General features: G+C 31.9%; 1 protein-coding gene across 1 annotated transcript in view; it reads right to left on the bottom strand.

Annotated features, from left to right (window-relative positions):
- Nucleotides 1-473: 473 nt before the first annotated feature.
- Nucleotides 474-24,587, bottom strand: part of LOC106467164 (39S ribosomal protein L38, mitochondrial-like) — a 29,681-nt gene continuing 5,567 nt past the window's right edge. Inside the window, exons 2-8 of the mRNA XM_013927485.2 lie at nt 16,564-16,719; nt 12,274-12,482; nt 11,888-12,006; nt 11,072-11,230; nt 9,702-9,838; nt 1,294-1,381; nt 474-866 (exon numbers count right to left, since the gene is read on the bottom strand). Coding sequence (XP_013782939.1) covers nt 587-866; nt 1,294-1,381; nt 9,702-9,838; nt 11,072-11,230; nt 11,888-12,006; nt 12,274-12,482; nt 16,564-16,719 — 1,148 coding nt within the window. The 3' untranslated portion in view covers nt 474-586. The remainder of the gene's footprint in view (nt 867-1,293; nt 1,382-9,701; nt 9,839-11,071; nt 11,231-11,887; nt 12,007-12,273; nt 12,483-16,563; nt 16,720-24,587) is intronic.

Below are 24,587 nucleotides of genomic sequence, written 5' to 3' on the forward strand. Positions count from 1 at the left end.
TGTACCAGCTTCTATGGGAAAGCTACTGTAGATTGTAACATTTACCTAAACAAGTGGATTAATGTATGTTTATGACATCTGACTTATGAGAATGTCAGAGCTACAAGCAGAATACCTGCATGAAAATATTGAAATGAAATTTAATGAAATATATTTTCTAAACTAGTTACAGAAGGGTTAAATTAAGAGCTAATTTAAATATGAAATTAAGTATATATATATATAATTACATATTTAACAAATTATTTACTGTGTGAATTTTCCATGTCGTATTGACTACTTCTGCGTACCTTCAACATGTTGCTTATTCATAAATTGTTCTGGTTGCACATAAAGACCTGATCATACAAATATTTGTGTATAGTTTACACACAGTATAGCACAAATGTATCATTATACCCTTACTAACTGGGAACTTAGAAAAACCTAACAGTGTTCTAACTTCGATAAGGTAGGTCCACAAGAATGAGAAAAAGTTTTGGAATCTCTTTAATTTTTCATGTTTTACTCTGTAAATAATACAGTGATACACACACACACACATATATATTTACATATTAATTTAACATATTTTGTCACTGTAGCTTTAGTCACTTTCTTCAAACCAAGCTTTCATTCCACGTTCTATTCTCTCTAGATCTGGTTCTGGGTATATGGTGAAAGGCCGCAAGTCTCTGTACTTTCCAAATCGATTTCGCTCTTTCCATATTTCTTTCTTTTTCCAAGTAGGAAGATCTTTATCCAGTTTGTAAATATTAGGATACTTAGAGGCAGGTAGCTCATTTTTGAATGGATCAATCATTTTAAGTCTCTTCAGCAGCACTTCCTTTCGCATATCTTTAGGATCCCGGTAACAATCAAGGTATCTAAATAAACAGTTCAAGTGGCTCAAAGCATTACTTTAGAAGTTATTTATAAAATGTATGCACACAGTTTTAATACCTTGATGTTTCTTTTTTTATTTGTTGATTACTTATAATACTAGAATACCAACAAGAACTAAATTAATAATAATGTGGAATAACTACTACAAATCATCTGTGTGTTAAACACACACTAAGAAAGATTAAAAGTACCTACTCTTGCACTTCTGCTTTAAAAAAGGAAAATTTAAAATAAAGTTTAGGATCAAAATATACAAAAAAAAAAACAATTTAAAAACTTTTAAGTATAAAATTTGGTTAACCTAAATTTTTATCTAAAATTCTAACAAAAACATCTTTATAAATTATTGTAATAACTATTTGGTCAGCTCTGAGAATTAAGCCATCAAATTCTGATAAAGATACTCACAGATTAAAAGCTTCCCTATGAGGGTACTTAACCTGAGGTTTGATGTAACGTGTTTCGTGACAATATTCATAGACTGGCTCTCTCATTTCTGGAAAGATACGTTACAGGTAGTTAATCATTTAACCTGAGCACACATCAATTTGCAGCAAAACCTAATGCATTAAGTTTGTCTGTGAATTGATGGTCAAAATCTGGTTAAGGCTCTTACTAGTCTGAGTGCAAGGTGATTTTTATTTTAAGACTAAAAATGCTTTTTTCATCTTTCAATTTACAAATTTAATTTTTATTAGATCTAGAATTTCTTAAATGAACATCAAAAGTTTTTCTCAGCAAAACTATATTTAATCTGTTATTTTCTCTACTTTAACATTGTATACTGACTTGATGATTTGACTAACCTTGTAACCACCACAAAAATATACAAAATACATAGAAGTTTCTCTTTTTTTCTTTCTAGGATTTGTGCATGTTGTTACAGACATTACACATTATTTATTCTTATAACCAAAGCTAATACAGTTCATATCTCCCAGTCATTCTGATTTACTGCTACTTAGATTAGCACCACTAATGTGAATCATTACAACAGGAAAGTGTTACATAAACACAGCATCAAACTATCAGCATGCTCAAACAAATTACAATATGCTCTTCTTGCAAGATATGCTCATGCTATTGAGTATTTTCATTTACTTAATTTTTATCTAACCTAATAATTTTCCAATTTTTAAATTTAGGTACTTTTGTAACAACAAATAAAAAATACATATTTGCATAGGTTCCCCAAAAGTGTTCTCTTTAAAGAGTAAATAAAACCAAAATTAAGAATAACAAATATTTTTATTTCTTGCTTTTCAAGTTCATATGTCATGCTGTGCATAATTCTTTTCCTGATTCATGGAATACACATCTTACTGATTTCATGACAGCACAAATTACAACATTAACCATCCTTTATGTGACATCATTTCAGTGTCTACTCACTGACTGACAGACAACACATTACTGTATATTGTGGTTAAAACAGGTGACCCTTCCAGGCAGCCTTTGGCCCCATTTTTGAAAAAAAAATAAAAAATTAGTACTTAAATGTGGGTCTTGTACAAAAGTTAACCCAATGTTTTTAGTAGGAATGTTGTTAGTATTTAATTATTATTTATGTTTAAATATGCAACTTAGAACACAAAATATTAACATGCAACATAACAAATCTTAAAACTACTATAATTTAACTGGGTTTCTAACTAAGTTATATGTGTATTGATATAATTTCTTTACCTGCTCAAGGCAATTTCATCAATTGCAAACTCATGAAATTGACTCAGAATAACTCAAAACATATTGTGAGAACAAGCTAACCTCTGAAGAAAAGGGGTAAATTAAAACCTCTTTCTACTGATTAATCCAACAGCACATGTCAGAGGGAATTACTGACGTTTTTTAAAGACAGCGTATGCTAGTGGCATGTGAGTTACAATTTATTGCACATAACTCATTAAAGAAAGAACAGTAGCTATAGATTTTCATTTTAGCTTGGGGATAACTAACACATAATGATGTAAGTCTTCAGGAACTTAGGAAATAACATAGAAGTAAAATGAAATTCTAAAATGGGCAATTCATAGCAAAGAAGTATCACCCAATATATATAAATGAAGACTGAGATTTATTTAAATATTTTCTTTTGAAATTAAGAATTGAAACATTTATGACATTAAAATTTGAATTATAAACTGTTTTGAGGTCAAGTTTATTGAAATGCATTGATAATAAAGAAGCTAAATTTTGAATGTAGCTCTGTAAAAAGGTCGTGAATATGCACTTTCAACGTATGTGTATACATAGGGTTAAACGACTACCTTAAATACAAGTTTTCCTTAAGAACCAAACAAAGGAAAAAGTATCATATAAGGTTATCAGGACTTTTTATTCCTATGTAAAAAATATGATATGAACTACATAAATTTCTAATTCCCAAAAGGTCACGAATATGCACTTTCAATCTATGTGTATACATAGGGTTAAACGACTACCTAAAAATCCCCATGTTGAAAGGTAAAACAGATTTTCAGTACTTGCATTTTCTTTACTAGAGAAAATGAAACTTGTTCTCATCTATCAAGATTATACATTAGTGAATTTGTTCCATCAAACTTAGGGCATTCTAAAGGTTTTTCTAACCTTGTAATATCTGAAAATATTTTTCTCTATTTGCACATTATACATATTTGGAATTTATTAACATAATCTGATTTAGTTTATTTCTATACATACTAAATTGTTTTCATAATTATACTGAAATAAGATTAAAATCTAACTGAAACTTCGTACATTGGCTTCATTTAAACTACATTTATTAATGCATTAAACATCACATCCAGTCCTTCATATACAATGAATAATCACACACTTCGATAAAGAAATCATTAGGTAAGAAATACTAGACTTGCATTCAAATAATGCATAACAAATAAACAAAAAAGTTAACCATTACAAAAGTATCCATCTATGAGCACTTGCAAACTAGTAGTTCATAGCTGTACACTAGAACCTTAATACATAAATGCACATAAATAAGAAATTTTTTTTCTTTTAAATTACTTTGTACAAAGAAAATGTGTACTTATTTATTGACATTCATAAGCAGCAATAATTGGAATGTTCAATGTAAATGTACTGATTTATTGACATTCATAAGTAGAAGTAACTTGAATTTTCAATGTAAGAGGTACTTCATGTGTGTGCATGGGCCAAATGACCAGGTCAGAAAACCTTCTGGGCTCAAACATAGCTGTCCCTAATTCTTTGAATCAAGTATTGGAATTGTTTGTCACTTTTATAATACACCCACAACTAAAAATATGAAGCAAGTTCAGCTGCACCTTGTCTCAGATCGTGCCTGACTCTCATAAACAGTGTGAAAACTTTGATTGTGTGTGTAAAGATCATTTAATACAGGCCTCAACAAATCCTGGGCTCCAGATCACCATAGCAACTAAAAATTTCATCGTGGCACCTAGTATTTTCTCCCATTTTATTCGTGCATAAAGAAGTGCTAAATAGAACTTGAATCTAGAAAAATTCTGGACTCTTGGGAGTCAGGAACTACTTTTGTATTCTTTGAATTCTAAATCAAACTTTGTTTCTAGGATATTAATTGCATATTCAGCAATTCATGTTTTTTCAGGAATGAAGTGCTGTGGTTGCACACCACGTTACTAAATTCACACCATTTTGTTTTTCTTCTTTTTTCTCAATTCAACCAATCAGTGCGCAGGTTTAAACTCAGGCAGGACTAAAAGCAGTTAGTTCAGGCAGTGTTATCAAGTGGTTGTTGATATCATGTGATCACTAGCATGCATTGTTGCTGTGAAAGTAAATAAATATACATTGGTGTCTCAATTATCCACACTGGTCAGGGAAAGCAAAAAATTACAGCTAACAGAAACAGTAGATAATTGATGCACCAGTGTATAACAATAGTTAGCCCATTGTTTAAGCTAAAATAAAATTTTTCAATATATTTAAGTTCTTTCTTTTAAATTATAATCTTTTTACTGTCGTTAATCACATTATCATAAAAAATTATAAAAGTCATCACAATCATAATCATAAAAGCCAAGTGTCAGTCAGTCATGCTCAATTTCTCTAAATTTCATAAGTTACACGAGTCTAATTCCACTTTTTCTCCTATAACACTTCCACTTTTGATTACCTGTTCCGGTTTTAGTTGAATTTGATTGCTAACATAGGTGTAAATAGCTCCAAAATTTTGGCACTTTTTCTGCTATAGACACGTAAGTGCATTCGCACACTATAAATGCCTGTGAAAAATAAGTCAAAAATTAATGCAAATCTATTATTATGAAAAACCTTCATCAAAACAGACTGAAGGTCCCAATTATATATAGGGAACAAGACAATGTGTAACTGGATGACACACCAACACAGCCTAAACATGCATCTGTGGTTAAAGGATGCTTGCCATGCTGCATAGAACAGTGGATGAAATCTTGATGCCTATTTTGTGTACTGTGTTTTTAATCACTAATGAAATTAAGTTAACCATTCTACAAATATTTTGTATTCCTGTATTAACAGCTAAAAATAAAAGAGTCTAAACATAGTCTTGTTACTATCTACACATTTAATAAGCAACTATAGTGAGTATCTGGTGACGTGTAGTGTCTTTTAAGTAATATGATAAGGCAAAATTTAATCCTATGTGTATGGTTGAGGGGTCAATGTTTTACAAAATTACATTCAAACTTTAGTTAAAAACTTTCTCATCAATTCATGTCAATAAACTTGGCATCAAAATGTAGTTAAAAAATCAAATTTTAATGCAAGTTTTAATTTCTTGATTTCAAAAGGAAATATTTAACTAAATTCTCAATTTTAAATTTCATGTATCACGTGACACTTGTTTGTTCCAAATTGCCCATTTAAACATTCTTTCCACACCATTTGAGCTTCTGAGTTTTAATATAATTTACAAACTTATAGTACAGATATTGCTGAGACATAATTCATTTTACAGCCTCCAATCATCTTTAGTAGGAGAAATATAAACGATAAAGACAAACCCACATGCCACACCTTTCTAAGTTTGTCATTAATTCTCTCTGACATTATTTATAACCAAAAGAAATAGAATATTTTACTTTACTGAATTAAATATAATGCTAGCTTGTCTTGATGACAGATTTTGAATTATTTGGCCTACACATTATTTTAATACCTTAATATTTAATTAGAAAACCAGATGTATAACAACAGTTAGAAGACATTGTATTCCTCTTGCATGTTATTATTTTGTGTTCTAAACTGAATAAATAAAAATTCCATAAAATACTAAGAACAACTGTACCAAAAATAAGGTTTAATCTTTATGAAGACATCAAGTGCAAAAACATACAAGACCTACCTACATGTAACTAGTAAATATATTGTTCTTTATACATATTTTATATTTACCATTATAAAAGTTAATAGAAAAGTAGAAAGTTATGAAGTTAGTTAAGAAAACACAAATTAAATAAAACAATTTCTTACCAAATTATGCATGTGAGCTGCATGTATGTAACATAATTCAACATTTTGTTTACTTTAACTTGAGCTATTTGCTCACTGGGTGATTTCTCATTCTATGCATATTTAGTAGGTAGACATGATCCAAAGAGCAATAAAATAAATGTAAACTGTTATGAGTCTGAGTTTGTTTAGAATAAATAGTTCTAATTTTTTGTTACAATCAGCAGTCATTCTAGAAAGAAAAAAGGTTAACTTAGATTTAATTTGTATAATATTTTGTGGTGGTTACAAGTTCGGTAAAATTGATCTAGCCCCTATACTGTTAGGGTAGAAAAAATAACAGATAAAATATAGTTTTATTGAAAAAAAGGTGATATTCATTTAGAAGGTTCCGGAGGTTACATAAATGAAATATAAAAACTGTAAGGTGGAAAAGATATTTTTATTCTTAACATGAAAGTCACCTTGCACTTGGATTTGTCCTAGTCTGAGTCAAACTGACTAAAGTAAATTCAGAGACAAACCTTTAGTAGAAATACTTGTAATGTTTACTAAAAGGTTACCAAATTTCATGAAGTTATGTTTAGTACATTTGAAAGTTAATGTTTTCCTAATCAGAAACTGTATTTTTGATAGATACCCACCTCTACACACAGGATAGTTATTTCTCTCACTCATCTGTCTATGAAACTTGCATGTTACTAGTTAACTCCCACCTAAAATTCATGAACTGCACTGGTGCATGATATCATCATCATGCAACAATAGCTCTCCACCAATAGAAGGGTAACACAACCCGATGCACTATAACTCCCTTTCAGCACTTGCACTCGAAATAATTTCATTCTTAGATAAGGCAAGAAGAAAGTGCACCAGAAATGGGGAAGGTTGGGTGGGAATGTGTAATGGTATCTATTGGAAATACATTTTCAGATTAGGAAAATGTTAACTTCTGAGGTGGTACTTCACTCTTACACACACAATAGCTAGAATCTAATGTTGAATCACTGGAAGAACCAGTGAAAGGCTGAACCTAGATGACCTCCCTTCAGAAAGTGCCCTAAAGGAAAGCCCATGTAGTGTGACATCCGAGGATAAGGGTTCCATAAGGACACACCCGTGGGAGACTACATTTAGTCTTGACCAGAGTATACTCTTTACCCAGAATGTAAAGCCCCAAGTGTCACAGGGATGGGTGGAATGAAAACATGACCATCTGAGCATTTTCATACAAGTGATTGGCAAGTCAATAAGTGTAGTCTGATTAAAGCTCGATCTGACTGTGCAGGGTGTGCTCACCTCAACTGGAAAAACTAAGGCTGCAAGACAAGGGCACACCAGCTGGATGACCTGCACTACACTGACAGTGTCACCACCATTCTACTTCTCACTGTATTGTGTTGAGCCCAATCATTGAGGAACTATCCAAGGTCTACCACCCTAGTGGTTAGGAACTGGTAAGTGGTAAGGGTCTCCTATGCTCCACTTGAAGGAGGAGGGGAATATTCGTGTTGGGGAAACCCAGAAAACTGCCCAGATCCCATATTCAACACCTGCCAGAAAGATTTTTTACTGGACACAGTGCAATAGGTGACTGGGAAACCCTATTTTAAAAGCTGGCATGAGTGAGCCAAAGAAGTGGGCAGTTTCTTCCCTGGTGCCAACTTCTTCCATGATAGTCCCTGGAATGGTATGTTTGTGATTAGGCAATTGAATAATTATTTATACCATAAGGATACCTCAATTGGTCATGCAGAACACCCCAACTCAACAGTGTGCACTTTTGTCAACAGAAAGACAAAGTTGAAGGACAACAGGAATAGGATTAGAAGTAGGTTACATAATTGGAGTCTTCCCCTAAGGGTGATGGACTAGACAAATTCCCCATAAAGAGTAATATCCCTGGATGAAAAAGGGATGTGTGAGGTAGAAGCAATAGAGAGGGGACACTGGATAGAGGAAGGGAGGGTCTGGATGCTAGTTAAAGTAGAGGAAACCACAAATAAGCTGCCCAAAGAGGCATCAACAATAATTAACCTGACAAGGAGTGCTGCATATCAAGGCCTGAGGAAGGAGTCAAAGAGGAGGATAGGCATTCAGTCCTAGCTGAGAGCATCAATAGCCAGAGCCAAAAGATGAACTGGGAATCAGAAGAGAGGAACCTGGAGTTGAGAGGAGAGGCAAAGGCATCCATGACATACGTGTTCAATCGAGAGCAAAACCAATGAAAAACATAGGGGTGGAGAGACCACACTGTGGGCGGAAAGCAGTCTGGTGAGAGAGATGGAGAGTTGGTTGGGGGGGGGGGGTAAGGCAATGCCAATCATGGTATTTACACAATCTAGCCACCAAGACAAGTCCTCAAGATGAGGAGAATAGAGATTCACAATCAAGGCCAATAGATCTGAAGAAAGATTCCATTGGTCTTGTCAAGTTCATTAGAGGAGGCATATGTGTGTAGACCATAAAGGAATGAATGATTCCTGGAAAGCCAGAGTCCTCAAAAACTTCACATGCAAAATGAAAATGAAAAGTGCAAACCACAGTGACCATACATTCCACAGCTCGCAGACAAAGAGGTGAAGGCTTAATACAAACAAGACAAGAGCAAAAGAAAATGTCCAGTAAATTGAACACAGACTTGAAAAATTAACTCTGTTCAAGTTAATGCCAAGGAGAAGAATAAGTGTTTAAGTGGGGTTGCTGAGCATGGAGGCTGTGTCATCCTCATATTTGTGGAAGGCTATTGTTGCATGATGATGTCTTGATGTACCAGAGCAGCTTACATTTAACATATGAATTTTAGATGGGACTTAGCTCAAGGCTAGTGGCATGCAAGTTTCATAGGCAGACACACGAGAGATATAGCTATTCTGTGTTCAGAGGTAAGAAATTGTTTCAGAATTTTAAAATTTACAGTAAACACTAATTCTCTAATATGGGCTTTGTCCAATTGACCTATGCATGAAGGATTAATTATGAGAGATATTTTAGCACTAAATTCACAATTAACCCACATGGTCTTTACTTGGCACCCATACTGGGCTCAATATGAAATAAATGTTAGAAATCATAAAACTAATAAGTGCATTTTCATATAAAATGCAAATGTCATTAGCAAAAAATTGTAAAGCTTGATATTTCTTTTCACATATGGTGAACTTTTAAGTATTGTTTAATTTTCATTTGAACATTAAAAGTGAATGAAAAATGTTTTTACAATGTGTAACTGTATTGTTACCCATACTCACTGTACAGTGAAAGTTGAAAGTAACTAAAAATATCTGTCAGAAATATGTGTGTATAATTTTAAATAAATACATAAGCTGATGTAAAAAAGGTTTTTCTTGTGAAATAATTGATACTTTACTTACGAAGCATATTGTGAAAGAAATCTGTCAAGCTTTGATCCCAAGTTGACTGAAAGAATGCCATTCCAGCCGGAGTTAACTGATCTTGATGAGCTTTGTAGAAATCGAAGGTTTTAAATGTCCTAGCCTTAAGGCTATGGCTACAATGAATACAAGAAATAAACATTAATACCAAGAACTTATTTTAAAATCACAGTTATACACAAACATAAAAATTCCTTATATCTTGTTCACTTAACATACATAGTTTTGAAAGTTTTAAATTAAAGAACAAAATTAAATGTGCACAATTTTCAGCTCAAATGACCAAATCTAAATTCCTTAGTACTTCAAAACATTACAACTGAGGATAAAAATTACAATAGTCACATACTGTATGTAACCAACAACTCAAACCAAAATATAACTTTAACTTAAAAAAATTACAAGTGTATGTAATGTAATGTTAATGTTTTAACCATAGAAAATCTGGGTATTTCCTGGTGATGAAACTGTCATATATATATATCATGATATTTTTTTCTGTGCATTATAATTCTATTACTGCTATTGGTTTTAGTGTACAAAACTACTGTAGGACACTAATAGGCCTAACAATCATGCTAAATAAAATGCTTGACTAATTATTTTTACTTCTTTGCTCTTAAGTAGTCAATCAGAAAGATTTGAAATAGAGAATGTAAAAAATAGCACTTAAGATCTCTCTTTTTTCCACCATAAGTCACTGCCCAAAGTGTAGTACAGTTGATAGTGACTAGTGGTAGACAAAAGAGAGATTTGAAAATTTGGACTATTAGTTTCTATTGCTTCAACAGTTTTAAATGTTTAATACCACAAAAGAGGACAATGATTAGGCCTAATAAATGTGATAAACATCACATTAAATTGGACTACTTACTGGCAGATAAACATTACACCCAAACTATTACCATATTGGCCCAAATGTACAGTGATCTCGATTATCAGAAACCATGGGAAAGAAAAAATTAAGCATCTTAACATCCTTTTTTAGGTCCACAAAATCAACACTATAACTGAATAGTCTGTAGGTGGATTAGTTGTAAGAATTATCGATGACTTTGAGTGAACATCTGGCACGCACGCGTAGACGAATGCTATATGGACATTCAGGAATGCAACAGGCTAGAGTAGGGGGAAGGGTATGGTATATCTCTGATTTGAAATTGATACAAGATGAAGAGAGATGTAATAAAAAAGCAGCAATAACTGAGCATAATCTTTCCTAATATTCAACAAATCTAATGAGTTTTTCACTTCACCAGATGAAACACTTTATACTTGTTAAAACTAATAAACAAGAGTATAAACTGCATAACTAGAATTACTTTTTAGTTATGAAAATCACAATTTACCATGGAAAAGGTTGTTTCTTTAATGAATAATCAATTTTTCCCTCCTGTTTATACAAAATAAATACATAGCGATGGTATCCAGTTCCACGTGGAGGGAAAGGCTGTAGGTAATGAAACACTACATTTCCAGTAGTTAAATCATTTCCTTTTATGTTTCCTCTGAAGAAAAATAAAAAATAATAGTAGTGACTAACTTCATTCAAAAAAATCAAGGTACCTGTCCATTTATTCATTTTAACAATAACAGTACATTAAATTTAAATCTTCTGCATCATCCTAATTGAAACAGTACAAATAAATCTTAAATATTTATGTAACAAAACATACAAAACTTTTTTATAATAAGCTGGCAACAACCAGTTGTAGTTTTTATATTCAAGCAACTCATTTAGTCCTAAAGACACTTTGAAGGTATTCAACTATCCTGCTAAATTAATTTTCTGTGCTTTCTTCACCTTTTGGTGTGGTGAATTATGTGGCAAAATAGTAGCAACTATCTTATGTAGAGAGCAATGTACATATCTCTGACATTTCTTCCCACTTTCCAAAATTGCTGTCTGGTTTTCACAGAAATTCAAAGTTAGATATACACTGACACATATTTAAAATACTAAATTCAAAATTTTATCCTTTATATTTTTCTTTAAATCTTAAAACAGAACTTGTAACTTTTTGAAAGAATAAGAATTACAATGTTACAACTTATTATACCAAGATGTATGAAATTATTAATTTTAATTTGATGAGGAAACATGCTTTTCATTACAATATGTGACATATTCATCAAACAGCAATAGCTACATAATATGTACTTACACAAACCAATGAAGATACTCTGATTGACCATCTAGAAGATGACCATCTGGATTGGTTAATACTAATGTCCACAAAGAATCTTTCTCAGCATTATATGCTACTGTGGGTTCTTTCACTGCCTGTAGTTTAAATTTAAAAAACAAAACAAATCAGAAATAAAATAATTTTTGAAGTTTGAACCCTATTTGTGCATTAGTAAATTTCTAATAAAATATTATTCTTGAACAACATGAGCATATGGCTCACCTAAAACATATTTGCTGTAGCTTTTCTTTTTTATTAGAGTTAAATGTTCTAGTAAAACAATTTGAAACAGTTTTAAAATAAGCCAAAACCTCCAAGTAGTAAAACTAAAACTTTGTTGGCAACATTTTACAAGTTTTTACCTCTGATGGATAGATGATGTTTCCTCTATGTACTGGAGTGACATATTTGTCATCATAATCAAAAAACACGTCCAGCATTACGTAAGGTGTAAAGTAGGCATGATCAAATAAATCCTGAAAAATCCCATAATGTTCTGCTACCTCTCTAACATGGTGAGGCCCTACTGTATTTTTCCATTCCTCTTTAACTTCTTCTAATGAAATTCTAACTAAATAAAACAAATCAGATGGGTAATACTTATAGATTCATACCAGATACTGTATATACACAAGTAATATTGACATTTTTCCAAGTAAATACCTTTCAGGTTATAGCATCAGTAGCAAAATAGCTCAATTAATTGTTAGGGCAAACTTTACATTTTAGTGCTTTCAGTTACAAGTTATTTTTATAATCACAGAAGACTGAATAGATTATATTACAATGATTTTGAATATACAAATTAGCAAATCACATGTATATCATAGCCAATATAAAGACATGGTGGAACATCAAATGTCAGAACTACATTTGAACATTGTTTAGTGTTTTGTAGATAGTGTGATGACAACAAAAACTAATCAGCTTTGGGCAGGGAATATAACAGCACTTTCTGACACAAAATATTCATATATTCAGATTAGGAATTTAGTACTTCCAATATAGGGACATCCCTCATTCTTAATCACTATAGAAAACAAAATAATATGGATCAACTTGGGGCACCAGGACCATCCAGACATTTACCTGCATCAAGTTGTACCACAGCTGTAGAAAGCACAGTGTGGTGTCTTATAACAGGTAAGAATTCACAAGCATAAAGGTCAGTGCCAAAAGCTATCCACATACCTCAGGCAACAGTAAGCAATATAGTGAAAAAGGAAACAAGGCCAACAGAGTATGTCTTCACCAAGAAATAGATATTAATGCTATTCCACAAAGAGACATATCTTTCAAGCGCTGAACTGTTGAAATAGATCCTGGGAAACACCATCCTTCTCCATTAAATCTGTTAAGGAAAGCACAGTGGGAACAATAATGTGCTTTGTTTATGATAGATTTATGGCAGAACCTACTGGAAACTAGACTGCAGGATTACTATCATGATACATGGTCATCAGATAAACATGATCATATGTGGTGACATGGACATCAGACTCTTACATTTTGCCTCAAAGATGACTACTTCTGATATTCTTTGATGTGGAATTACTACATGTATAGTTTCACATTTTCCAGTGTCTTATCCAGACTTCAATTGTATGGTTTGTTGCATTCATTGCTCTAAAGATGACATTTTCATTTTTCAGACCCAAAATAATTTTTCCAACCATTAATTCATTAGGACACATTGTAGTGTTTGGTTCTACTATAATCTAGTCACTAGATGCAAGTTTATTCCTAATAGATCCTGGTATGAGTGTTTCACTTCTTGGTGATACAATGAATGCCTTCCTTGTTGTTACTAGAAGTTCAACCTCTGGTGTAGTTAACTGTGAATCTATTTTAAGCTAGCCTACCCTTGCATCCATGTCTCTGCAAGAAGTCAGTTTCCAATATTCACTCTTCCTTGATGTCAATTACCCACACATCAAGAGGCACAGAGAAGTTTCCTACAGTAAGGGTAAATTCTAATTGTTCTCTTGCTGAAACTTTATGTCCACTTACTGTTCACATCAATCCATCTTCTTTCTTCATCTGTGGAGAAAATTTCCTACCTTTTTTTACCAAATCAGGTCAAACTATGTAGCTGTAGAAACAGTATTGATCAACATACTACAAGACTTCCCATCAATAAACCCATGGAGTCATGGATTAGTTTCTTTAAATAATGAACTTATCTCATTTGGGGCAGATGGAATATTCTTAGGTGAAATTTGCCCCTTAAATCCAGCTAATTTTTGTTTTTCTGATGCCTGGTTCCTCTTATTTGTTGTTGATCCCTCACAGTCTCAACTGTAATGACAATGTTACTCACACTTAAAACAGTTCCCTTTTTCTGACATATTTTGGAAGAAGTTTTTATCCCATACAGGATTTTATTCTTTCAAGTTACACTTGAAATACCTACTGTCATGTGATATACTTCCTCCATTCTGTATGACTAGCTGTCTAACTAAAACTTTTAATTCTTCTATATTATCTTCAGGGGAAGGTATGTTTTAATTACTGGTTGATCTGATGATCCCATAACTTCTTGATGGTGTCTTTAGTTGTTATCTGCACCTGAGGGTGACAAAAGACTCCATGGTATATCGATTTAGAACCAAAAATTGATTGAGGCAGGACAAATCAATCACAGGCAATCAGTCCCTGGTTTTCTTGGGTACTACAAACAACCTGAAATAAATGTGAAGAACGATGATTAACAGGTTCGATGGCCTGCTGGGAGAGAAGATTTGTACTGCCTTGAACAGATGCTGACTGGTGGTAAGATCACAAGGCAATGGAAAGGAAATGGGTATCTGATATAATGGAAGAGGGGAAAGAAATTGGATGACAAGTCCTTCAGATAATACCTGAATAACCCACAGAGCTGTGGCAAAAAGTTGCCAAAGAGGAACAAAATCAGACAAGCAAACCTCCACTGGACCTGAACCCACCAGGTATTCACCAGTACTGTTGCCAAGGTGTCCATCTGCATCATATAAAACAACAAAATGAGGAACCCCTGGAGGGAGGAACAGGTAAAGGCTGAGAAGGAGCTGAAAGGGAAACAGTAATAGGGGCATGTCTAGGCTAAGTATGCAACAAAGAATCCACTAAAGAAGAAAGGGTAGTTTGCTGTTTCACCGACTTCACATAGGATTCCAAAGTCTCAGGAATATTACTAAAAAAATATCACTGAAGAAAATGGGCCATACATAAGTCCTGGAGATAAGTAGGTGGGAAACGAACCTGAGCTAAGGCTGCACCCCTCCCCAGGAGATCCCAACAACAGAGAAACTAAATATGTAAGGCAAGAGCCAAAGAATCAAACGTGCCTAATCATGTCTAAAAAAGCCATATTAGACCTAGCTGATTCTGCAGCAGGGGCATAGGAAGACATAGCAAAAATCAGGTGGAGGAAAAAGGCTGTTAAAATCCTCGTTCAGGAGGAATAGAGGCAAGATCAGGAGAAATAGGTTAATTTGTATAACGATCAATCTCACAGCAGATGATAGCCAATAAATCCAAAGACGTGTCACCCTCACCTGCATGGGTGAGTGTGCTAGTAGAAGGTATGACCTCCAAACTTGAATTTTGGAATTCATTGTGTAAAAATGAAAATCAAACACAATTGTTTGATAAAAAAAATTAAAAATGGGAAAATAAGTTATCTGAAAAGTCGGTTACTGTTGACAAACAAAAAAAATCCACTTCTGAATAATAACAACAAAAAATCACGAAGTCAAACAAATTCGAAGAACACAATAAAAATGTCTTAATGTGAGTACTGCCAAACAAGAAGTGATAGTTCAGTAGAATCAAATAGAGGGAGTCACATGCATCAAAAGTGTGCACCACACTCTTGTTTTTGTATATAGCTCTGAACGAGAATAGCTATTTATGTGAGAGAGGTAATGTACAATATCGAAAACTGCCTTTAAGGATGTTTCAGCAATTGACTGGTGGAAATCATTAAAAAATGAAATCAGTCCAGCAGTACTTGATGTTGCTTCCCAGCTCTTACCTGCATTTACATTAACAGCAGGACTGGAACAGTTTTTGGTGCATTTGGATTAGTTCAGTCAGAAGTGCAGAACAGACTGGGAAAAGAGAAGGCAGCTAAACTTGTAATTCTTTTAAAAGCATTGAACACTGGTGAAAAAGATGATAAAATGAATCATTAGATATGTAACAGTCACTGTACTTACATAATAAAATGGTTTAAAGAAAAAATAGATATTTTTAATATGAAGATCTTGTGTTTAAACCAAAGTACAGAAAAAATGATTTAAACAGAAAAATCCAATTTCTTGATTTTTTTTCCACCCTGCCTCTAGTATTGTCCAAAATTCCTCTCTGAGAGAGTCATGTGCCACACAAAGTGTGTGATTGAGATGCTGTTATATTCTTCTTACTGGAAACCTGTGTAGGACCAACAAAGAAATATTTGTTAAAAATTAAGTCTTATTGTAATGTCATACGAACAACCTATAGATCGCTTTGACATCACAAAGCAGTATGTACTCAAATAATCATAATTGTTTTTTTTCTATAATGAACATGTTTTTAGAAATACATTCCAATTTATGTGTCAAAAGCATCTTCTGTAAATTCTGATGAATAAAGACACTAAAAAACATTTCAATGAACTTAAGACTCACGAGTTCTTGTCCTTGCTTGTTCAGCTAATACCACATCTTCTTTTAATTGTTTTCGTATAGCTAGCCTTTCTTTTATTTGTTTTCTACGTGGAGAAATTGGTCGATAAAATCCTATATTTATTTGCTTATCCAACTCAGGATCCTTAGCATTTAATTCTGTAAAAATACATTTTAATACAGTGAAAAAAAGGCACTTAAAAGCACATGGTGTAACTTTATAGTTATCATTTCTCAATTATAATATTGTTACAAATATTATGTGCAATTTAAATTTTAAACAAATTTATGAAGGTATTTACCCAAAGAACAAAAATATTAAACTAAAAGTATACCAAAAATTAATAAAACCTTGTTGCTAGATTGTTGCTAGAAATTTCCTGTTTTGGACTAATATTAGGTCAAGTTTATTCATTTTTTTCATAAACTCATCCATAGTTTTATCAAATGATACAATATTATAATTGTTTTTTCAAACAAAACAACAGATAATCACTAATGATGGCCTATTAATATCTTCTGGAAACAAAAGTGTGACATCACAACCAAGGAGAAAGTATGTGTTCTAAAGTGGCAAAATTTTTCAAAATAAGATGCATTATCTTCTACATGATTGTGAATTAGGCTTAAGATAAATTATAAGTGATACAATGTGATTTATGTAGGAATAATTAAAAAGTGATCCTGCTGAGAGTATCCATTAAGGAATCAAAAACTGTATAAAGGACAATTAGATAATGTCTCCTTCTTTCTTTTGTTATTAAATCCCTAATAACTTCAAGATATACTAATTACATACATTGCTTTGTGGAAGGTAATAACTGAATCATTTAAATGATTAAGTACTTGTGTTTTTAACTCAAAACCAAAAGTCTATAAAAAGAAAAAATGGAAATGTGCATTATTTCAGGGTCTTTTTACCCATCTTTTTTGGGAAAAAATACTTAAACAAAATAGCCCACGTATAATGTCAGGTAATTTCAACTTACCATACAAAAAATTATGGTAACTAAGCTAGCCAACTATGGTGATGGAAGCCAAAAATGTATAAAAATGTGGAAATGTGCAATATTTGAGGGTGTTTTTTAACCTTCTTTCTTGGGAAAAAATCATAAAACAACATAGCCAATTTATACCATTAGAAAGTTTCTAGTTACCATATAAATAATCAGACATTACAGTAATTGAGTCAGTCAACTGTGAATGATAGAAATCAAATATCTATGAAAAATGAAAAAAGTGCATTATTTCAGGCTTTTTTTTTTTATTACCATTTTCATGCAAAAATCCTAAAATAAAATAGCCCTTGTACACTATTGGGTAGCTTCAAGTCACCATACAAAAAAATTAAAGTAATCGAGCCAGCCAACTTTATAATATAATTCTCGGGCAAAAGTCCTCAAACAAAATAGTTCATGTATACTGTTGGACAGTTTCCAGTTACCATACAAACATTCCAATAATCAAGCCACCCAACTTTTTAGTGATGGATGATAATACAGATGCAGACATAATGGACCATCTGTATAGTAAGATGACTTCTTGCATTTCAATAACCACTTTAAAGTTTGACTTACCAAAAAATCAAACAGGTTGTAACAAGCAGTTTATTTAACTTCTATATGTAATAATACACAATTCTTGTGTGAAGCTTCTTTTGTAGAATTGTGTTCTAAGTGTACTTTATCTGTTCATTTGTCCCACATTTATGCATAACACTGGAAAATGTACAAGCTATTTTTCTTCTTGATATTTTGATGATTTTCATCTGATGATTCTGCAGAATGATCACTCACCCAAACAAGGGGCAGTCACTGATACTGGTATTCTTGTTTCTTTCATTGAGTAGAAAACTGAGATATTTATTACTAGCCCATAGTATGCTAGCAGAGGTTCAGATTAACTGAATTTAATCAATGTAAGACCAATTGCCAGCTGATTCATTTGATGACATTTAGGACAAATAAACATTTAGTAACAAGTGGTAAAACGTATATACTAGTTTACAAAGAACAGTACCATTTAGTCTTCTGTATAGATTGTATTTTACACTTTCTAACAGTTATAATTGTTTTAAAATAGACAGAGATAGGGGCAATATGTCAATTGTCAATGTATAAATATATAATGAATATTACTGTACTAAACTATTTTCTTAACAATGTTGTCTCTGAATGATAATTTTATTATATATCTATTTTATACTTGCTTTTCTTATATTATTTCATTCTATACCCATATCTAGTTGAGAAATAAATACCAAGGACAAAATATTTCATAAAACTATGTAGAAATTAACTTATTAAGGTTAAACACTTCACAATAAACCATTTAGAACATTTGGATCAAATATTACTACTACTACTTCCCATGTGACACATGAATGATAACTAAAGTGTCTAATTTGTGTCTTTTAGACTACTCTCGGAATCATTTGCATATAAATTTATCTCCAACAAACTAAAATACTTGCGATACTAAGGAGACCAAACCTTTATCGCAATATTCTACAAACATTTTAAAATTATGATTCCTTCAACTGCTTCCTTTACTACAGCTAATATCTCTACAGAGAGTTGCAAATTCTTACAAATATTCACATTCAAATTCCCTTTCTCATTTGCAATTCTAACACTTACCAAACAAAACACACTACATCACATGTATGATGTAGATTAGTGGTATCTGCCTATATGTATTACTTATGTCCAATTCTCTATTAAAAATACCTCTTGGTCATTAACATTCTATTCTAATGGTCACATTGTAAAAACTGTTTTTCTAGAAATTTTACAAGTTTTTTAAGTAACAATTGAATCATAATTAAGCTTTTCATATAGATGAAAGTATAAAACTGAAAACTTTATTTACAGTTTTGGACAAAATTCATTTGGTATTTTTTAACTATTAGTTGATTAAAGAAATTTGTCATGTCTTGGTGAGAGCTAGTTACAGATTATATACTACATGATAAAAAAAAGAAGCTGAAGATAACAGGTAAAAAATCTGCAGTACAAAATTTATTGCTCAGACAGAGTAGAAGATTTTTTTTCTCATATGTATCTTACACAGCTAGATGAAGTATGAAGTCTGGCTTATAAATATATGAACAAATGAGAACTAACTCAAGAACAAATACCTAACCTAAGCATAAAGATTACTGTGCCATACATATCTAGTTAACCTTGATAAAGTTGAAACTAAAATATATCCTGACCTAGACTAAGTGACTGTGGAAAGGTACATGATTAAACAGTCATTAATACCCCACAGATATATCAATTTCCCTGTTGACACTGAAGATACAAACACCAAAGGACTTACCACAGCAAAGAAATCTTGCAAACAAAAGATACAATTTTCCTGCAACTATAATAAACGAGATATTTTTCTGAAAAATTCTGCAGCATCATTATCACATCGGGACTAACTCTACCAACCACAGTTATATTATTCTCAAAAAATAAACAGTGCATATGGTGAATCATGTTTGGCCTTCTTCAACAGAAGTAAACCTGCATACAATTTGTTCCAACTCTGGAATATACAACTGGAAGGACTTGATGCAAAGATACAGGTTGATGAGTGTTTCAGTAAATATTTTATCAAGTTTTTGATCAGCAATAGAAAACTCTATAGTTGCAAGTTTTACAAAAACTGGTGAAAAGAACTCTTACTTTGGCCAGAAATTTTTAACCTTTAGGAAGACACTGGAAAAATATCAGTGAAAGACATTACTTTTTTTGAAAGTGTAGCTTTCAGCTGAATTTGATTCTATGATGAAATGTCTTACTGACAGACCAGATGGAACATCAAATCACCAAAGTTCTATTTAAAATGAATACAAACTCTTTAGAAACACTTAAAAAATAAAATTCTGTGTACAATTTGCAGACTTGAGTCATGTATTTCACTTGTACAACAATACATGCAGTAGCTCTGAGATTTCTTAATGTATCTTCTCAAATACTGGTAAGATTTGGTAAAGATCATAAGTATCTTGTACACAAAGAATGATGTTATTATAATTGTTTTTACTAAAGGGATGTTATTTTTCTATTGTAGTTACTTGCATTCAAACTATTAACAAATTGAGTGCAAGGTGATTTTTATTTTATGTATAAAATTACTTTTCTTCATCTTATAGTTTTCATATTTTATTTGCATAACCTCTAGAAGTGCCTAAATGGATATCAAAAGTTTTTTAAGGGAAATGTTTATATTTTATTTTCTCTACCATATCACTAACTGTGGCTATTATCATCACCATACAATGCAATGAAATAATTAAAATTAGGAAATAGAAAAAATATTTATCTTTTAATTTTTTGTAAAATATCTTTAAATATTTTTCTTTTGTTAAATATTTCAGGTCTTTTCCTTTTCACATACAGTTGATTTTTAATATTTTCTTTTCTTTTCTTGTCCTTTACCACTTATTATTCATCACAACACAAGTCAATGGTGCCCTCATGACATATTAGTTTTTTGGGAGACAAGCAACCATTCAGCGAAAATTTCATTCAGAGCATAATATCATAAGCCTTGAGTATGGATACAAAGTAATTAACTAAAATACAAGTGTAAGACCTTAATACAATTTAAACTGTATCTCTAACTATAACATATTTATGTAAGATACAACTGTAAGTGTTATAGTTGATGAAGCAGCCAAGAATATTACAGTCAGTTACATATATCCTGATCCTGCTAGGACAACAGCACACCAATTTCAAAATAACCATTGTTAGATTATAGTGTAAAATGATATCTTTCCAATGGCTATACACATGTGTATGTAAAATGTACATGTAGGTTATAGAGCTCAAACAAATCTGTTGAAAGTTGAAGTGGCACTTGTCAGGGGCTGAAAAAAATTTATTATTTGTTTTAAATATTCATTCAGAAAACTTTGAAATGTACAAGTCAAAAAGTTATGTAAGCATCTTATTGTCAAGACATACCTCTAGTCAACTACCATTGTATTATTGAAGATACAGAAAGCCAAAGCACAGAATTTTCATACCTCATTGGTCACGTGACAATACATTTGAAGTTTTAAGTACTTTTTAAAGGTATATTTTGAAATAAAAGAATTAAAACTTGGATAAAATAAAACTTTGAATCAAAACATACATTATAATATTAAATTTATTCATATTCATTGATAGTAAAGGTGTTTAATTAAATTTTGAATGTAATACAGTGACTTGTTTAAAGGAGCACCAGTTGTGAAAGGGTTAAAGGTGTAATAAAGATGAAAATGTTTAATAGTAGTATCATAATCTGCTTATAACATGAGATGGCAAGTCGCATGTTTTATACCATGTTTACATTAGGCCTTATCAACATAAAAATATGCTTCAATGCGTAAAGAAAATTAATGAAATGTAAAAATACATACAAACATATACATATATATAGAGAAAGGTGTATAAAACTGATTTAAGGCTTATTATATATATTAAATGAGACCTCTTGATTACCAATTAAAAAAAAATAGGCTTGCTTGTACTTTCAGTAAGGTAAAAATGTATTTATATTATGCACCAGTGATCATAAACATAATTCAACTGTATGCAGTGTTTTTCAAATGAAAACAAAGGCAGAATATTTAGTATTAAAATATAAAAACTTTAAATAATGTAGGAAGAAATAAAAATCAGTAATCAAAATCAACAAAGGTAAGCAATTTTATTTGTTTCTTAAAAGAAACATAAAATGAAATCTATTTTCAAAGCTGCAATTCCATACAAATGTGTGCGTGTGTTTATATATATATAGCACAAAAACCTCTTTGTCTGCCTGTATGTCCATTATTTAACTACTTCTAGATTGCTGGGCCAATCTCAACCAAACTTGTGGGATGATACTTTGGAACAAGGGGAATGTTAATGGGGGGTTCACAACCCCCTCTAACTCAATTATTGTTGTTATTAAGCATTTATTATCTTTGACATAAGTTAGGTACATTCACAGATGGCACCACACCCTTACACAAAAAAAATATTAAGATTTTCTATAACACAACATACATGAAGTTTGGGGTGAGGGCCCACAAACATCTTATATATCTCAAATAGTGGAGGAACACAATGAAACAAAATGGCCACCATTATTGCAGTAATACATAAACTCAATTGAATCCAACAGCCATTGTGAGGCTGATAGGAAGATCTATTTTTTGAGTTATACCCACTTCCTACTTTGATCCATGACCTCTCTACTTCAGCCCATAAGACACTTCTGCGGTCATTGAGCGTCTATTAATTAATCATGTGAAACACTGTGGAAGGACATTAAGAGCTAAGTGTTGAAAGAAGGTAACAGAAAGCACCCCTACCACCACTACGTTAGCTGCTACCTCTTATAAAAAGCCACCCTGACCATCACACAGTGTACATCATGTTTAAAATACACACATATTGAATTCTTAAATCTTATACAAAACTTTTGGTGAGGTAATAATGAATACTGTAATATGTTATGCTATAAATATATTGTGTGAGAGTTAGGATTTTTGCGTTATTTATCATAGCATCCACCCCTACATTTCTTAAGTTCATAACCTGGACAAAGGATGGGTACATCAGCTTGTATATAAATATTTAATTTATAGAAGCTACATAAAATGTAGAAAGTTCATCACAAGATTCAAAATATTTCATCCAGTAGTTTCTTTTTGCAATGCAATAAAACAAACCATATACAAAGATGCATTGAATTAATGCGCATGGACATTTGAGCTTAAAGAAGCTTTATAAAATCATTTACTGAAATATATTTTCACAAAAGAGAGTTAATATGGATTCCCAAATGGAAATCCTAGTAATTTTTTTTTTGAGTACATGATCCTGTTATCTGGATAATGGAAAGACTGTATACTTGGTGTACTTAAGACTAGTTAACTGGATTGCCTGGAAACTGGGAATCATTCTAGTAGCTCTCCTCTGAACCCTCTCCAATAAATCAATATCCTCTTTAAGACAGAAACCAAAATTACATACAGTATTCCAACTGAGGTCTAACTAGTGTTTTATATTAACAAGATAATCATCTCTTTTGAGTTATAATCATTGTGTCCATAAATATACCCTAAAATTCTATTAGTTTTTTTTTATCATGCTATTGTGTACGTTCCTGTCTATATTAAATGTGTGAACCAAATTATGATATGAAGTAAGAACCCAAATGCATTATCTTGAACTTGCTATAACTAAATGCCATTTACCACATATTTTTCCATAAAAACAATTGATCAAATACATTCTTGATTGCCTCAACATCCTCTTTCTCTCTTCAAACCATCCTAAAATCGGTTTACTAGTCTTTTCCAATAACCCCCCTCCCACTACCACCTATATGTTCTTAGCTAATCTTTTGAAAAGTACCTTATCAAATGTTTTTTGTTAATTGAGCTATACCAAATGTTATGATGGGGGTAGGACCTTTGGGGATGATAAAGGAAGGCTTGTATCTGATGATTATGAGATAGCTGGGTTATTAAGTTCTACTTTTTTCATCAGTTTTTACTAATGAAGTTTTAAGAAGTATTCCTCATCTTGAACAGTTGATAGATAGAAACAAGATGATCACATTAATTCTGAGCTTGATAAGACAAAATTGGGAAGTTTAAAGAACAATAAGTCTTCTAGGCCAGATAATATTTCAATAAGGCTTTTGAAGGAGATTAAGGATTTGGATATATGAGCCAATTTTTGACTATTTTTTGCAAGTCCTTGAATAGTGTGCAGGTGCCAGAGGATTGAAAGTTGGCTAATATTTCTCTTCTATTTAAGGGAGGTGATAACAATTGTCCCAGTAATTATAGGCCTATTAGTATTAGTCTCAACTTAGTTGTGGGAAAAAACTTTGGAAAGTCTGATAAAAGAGGATTTGCAAAGTCATTTAACAAAGTTTAGAATTTTAATGAATAGTCTACATGGTTTCACTAAGGGAAAATCTTGCTTTATAAATCTTTTGACACTCTTTGAAAAGGTTACTACTTAAGTAGATGAGGGTAAGGG

This window comes from Limulus polyphemus, unplaced genomic scaffold, assembly GCF_000517525.1.
Source record: "Limulus polyphemus unplaced genomic scaffold, Limulus_polyphemus-2.1.2 Scaffold2512, whole genome shotgun sequence".
NCBI classification, from domain to species: Eukaryota; Metazoa; Arthropoda; class Merostomata; order Xiphosura; family Limulidae; genus Limulus; species Limulus polyphemus.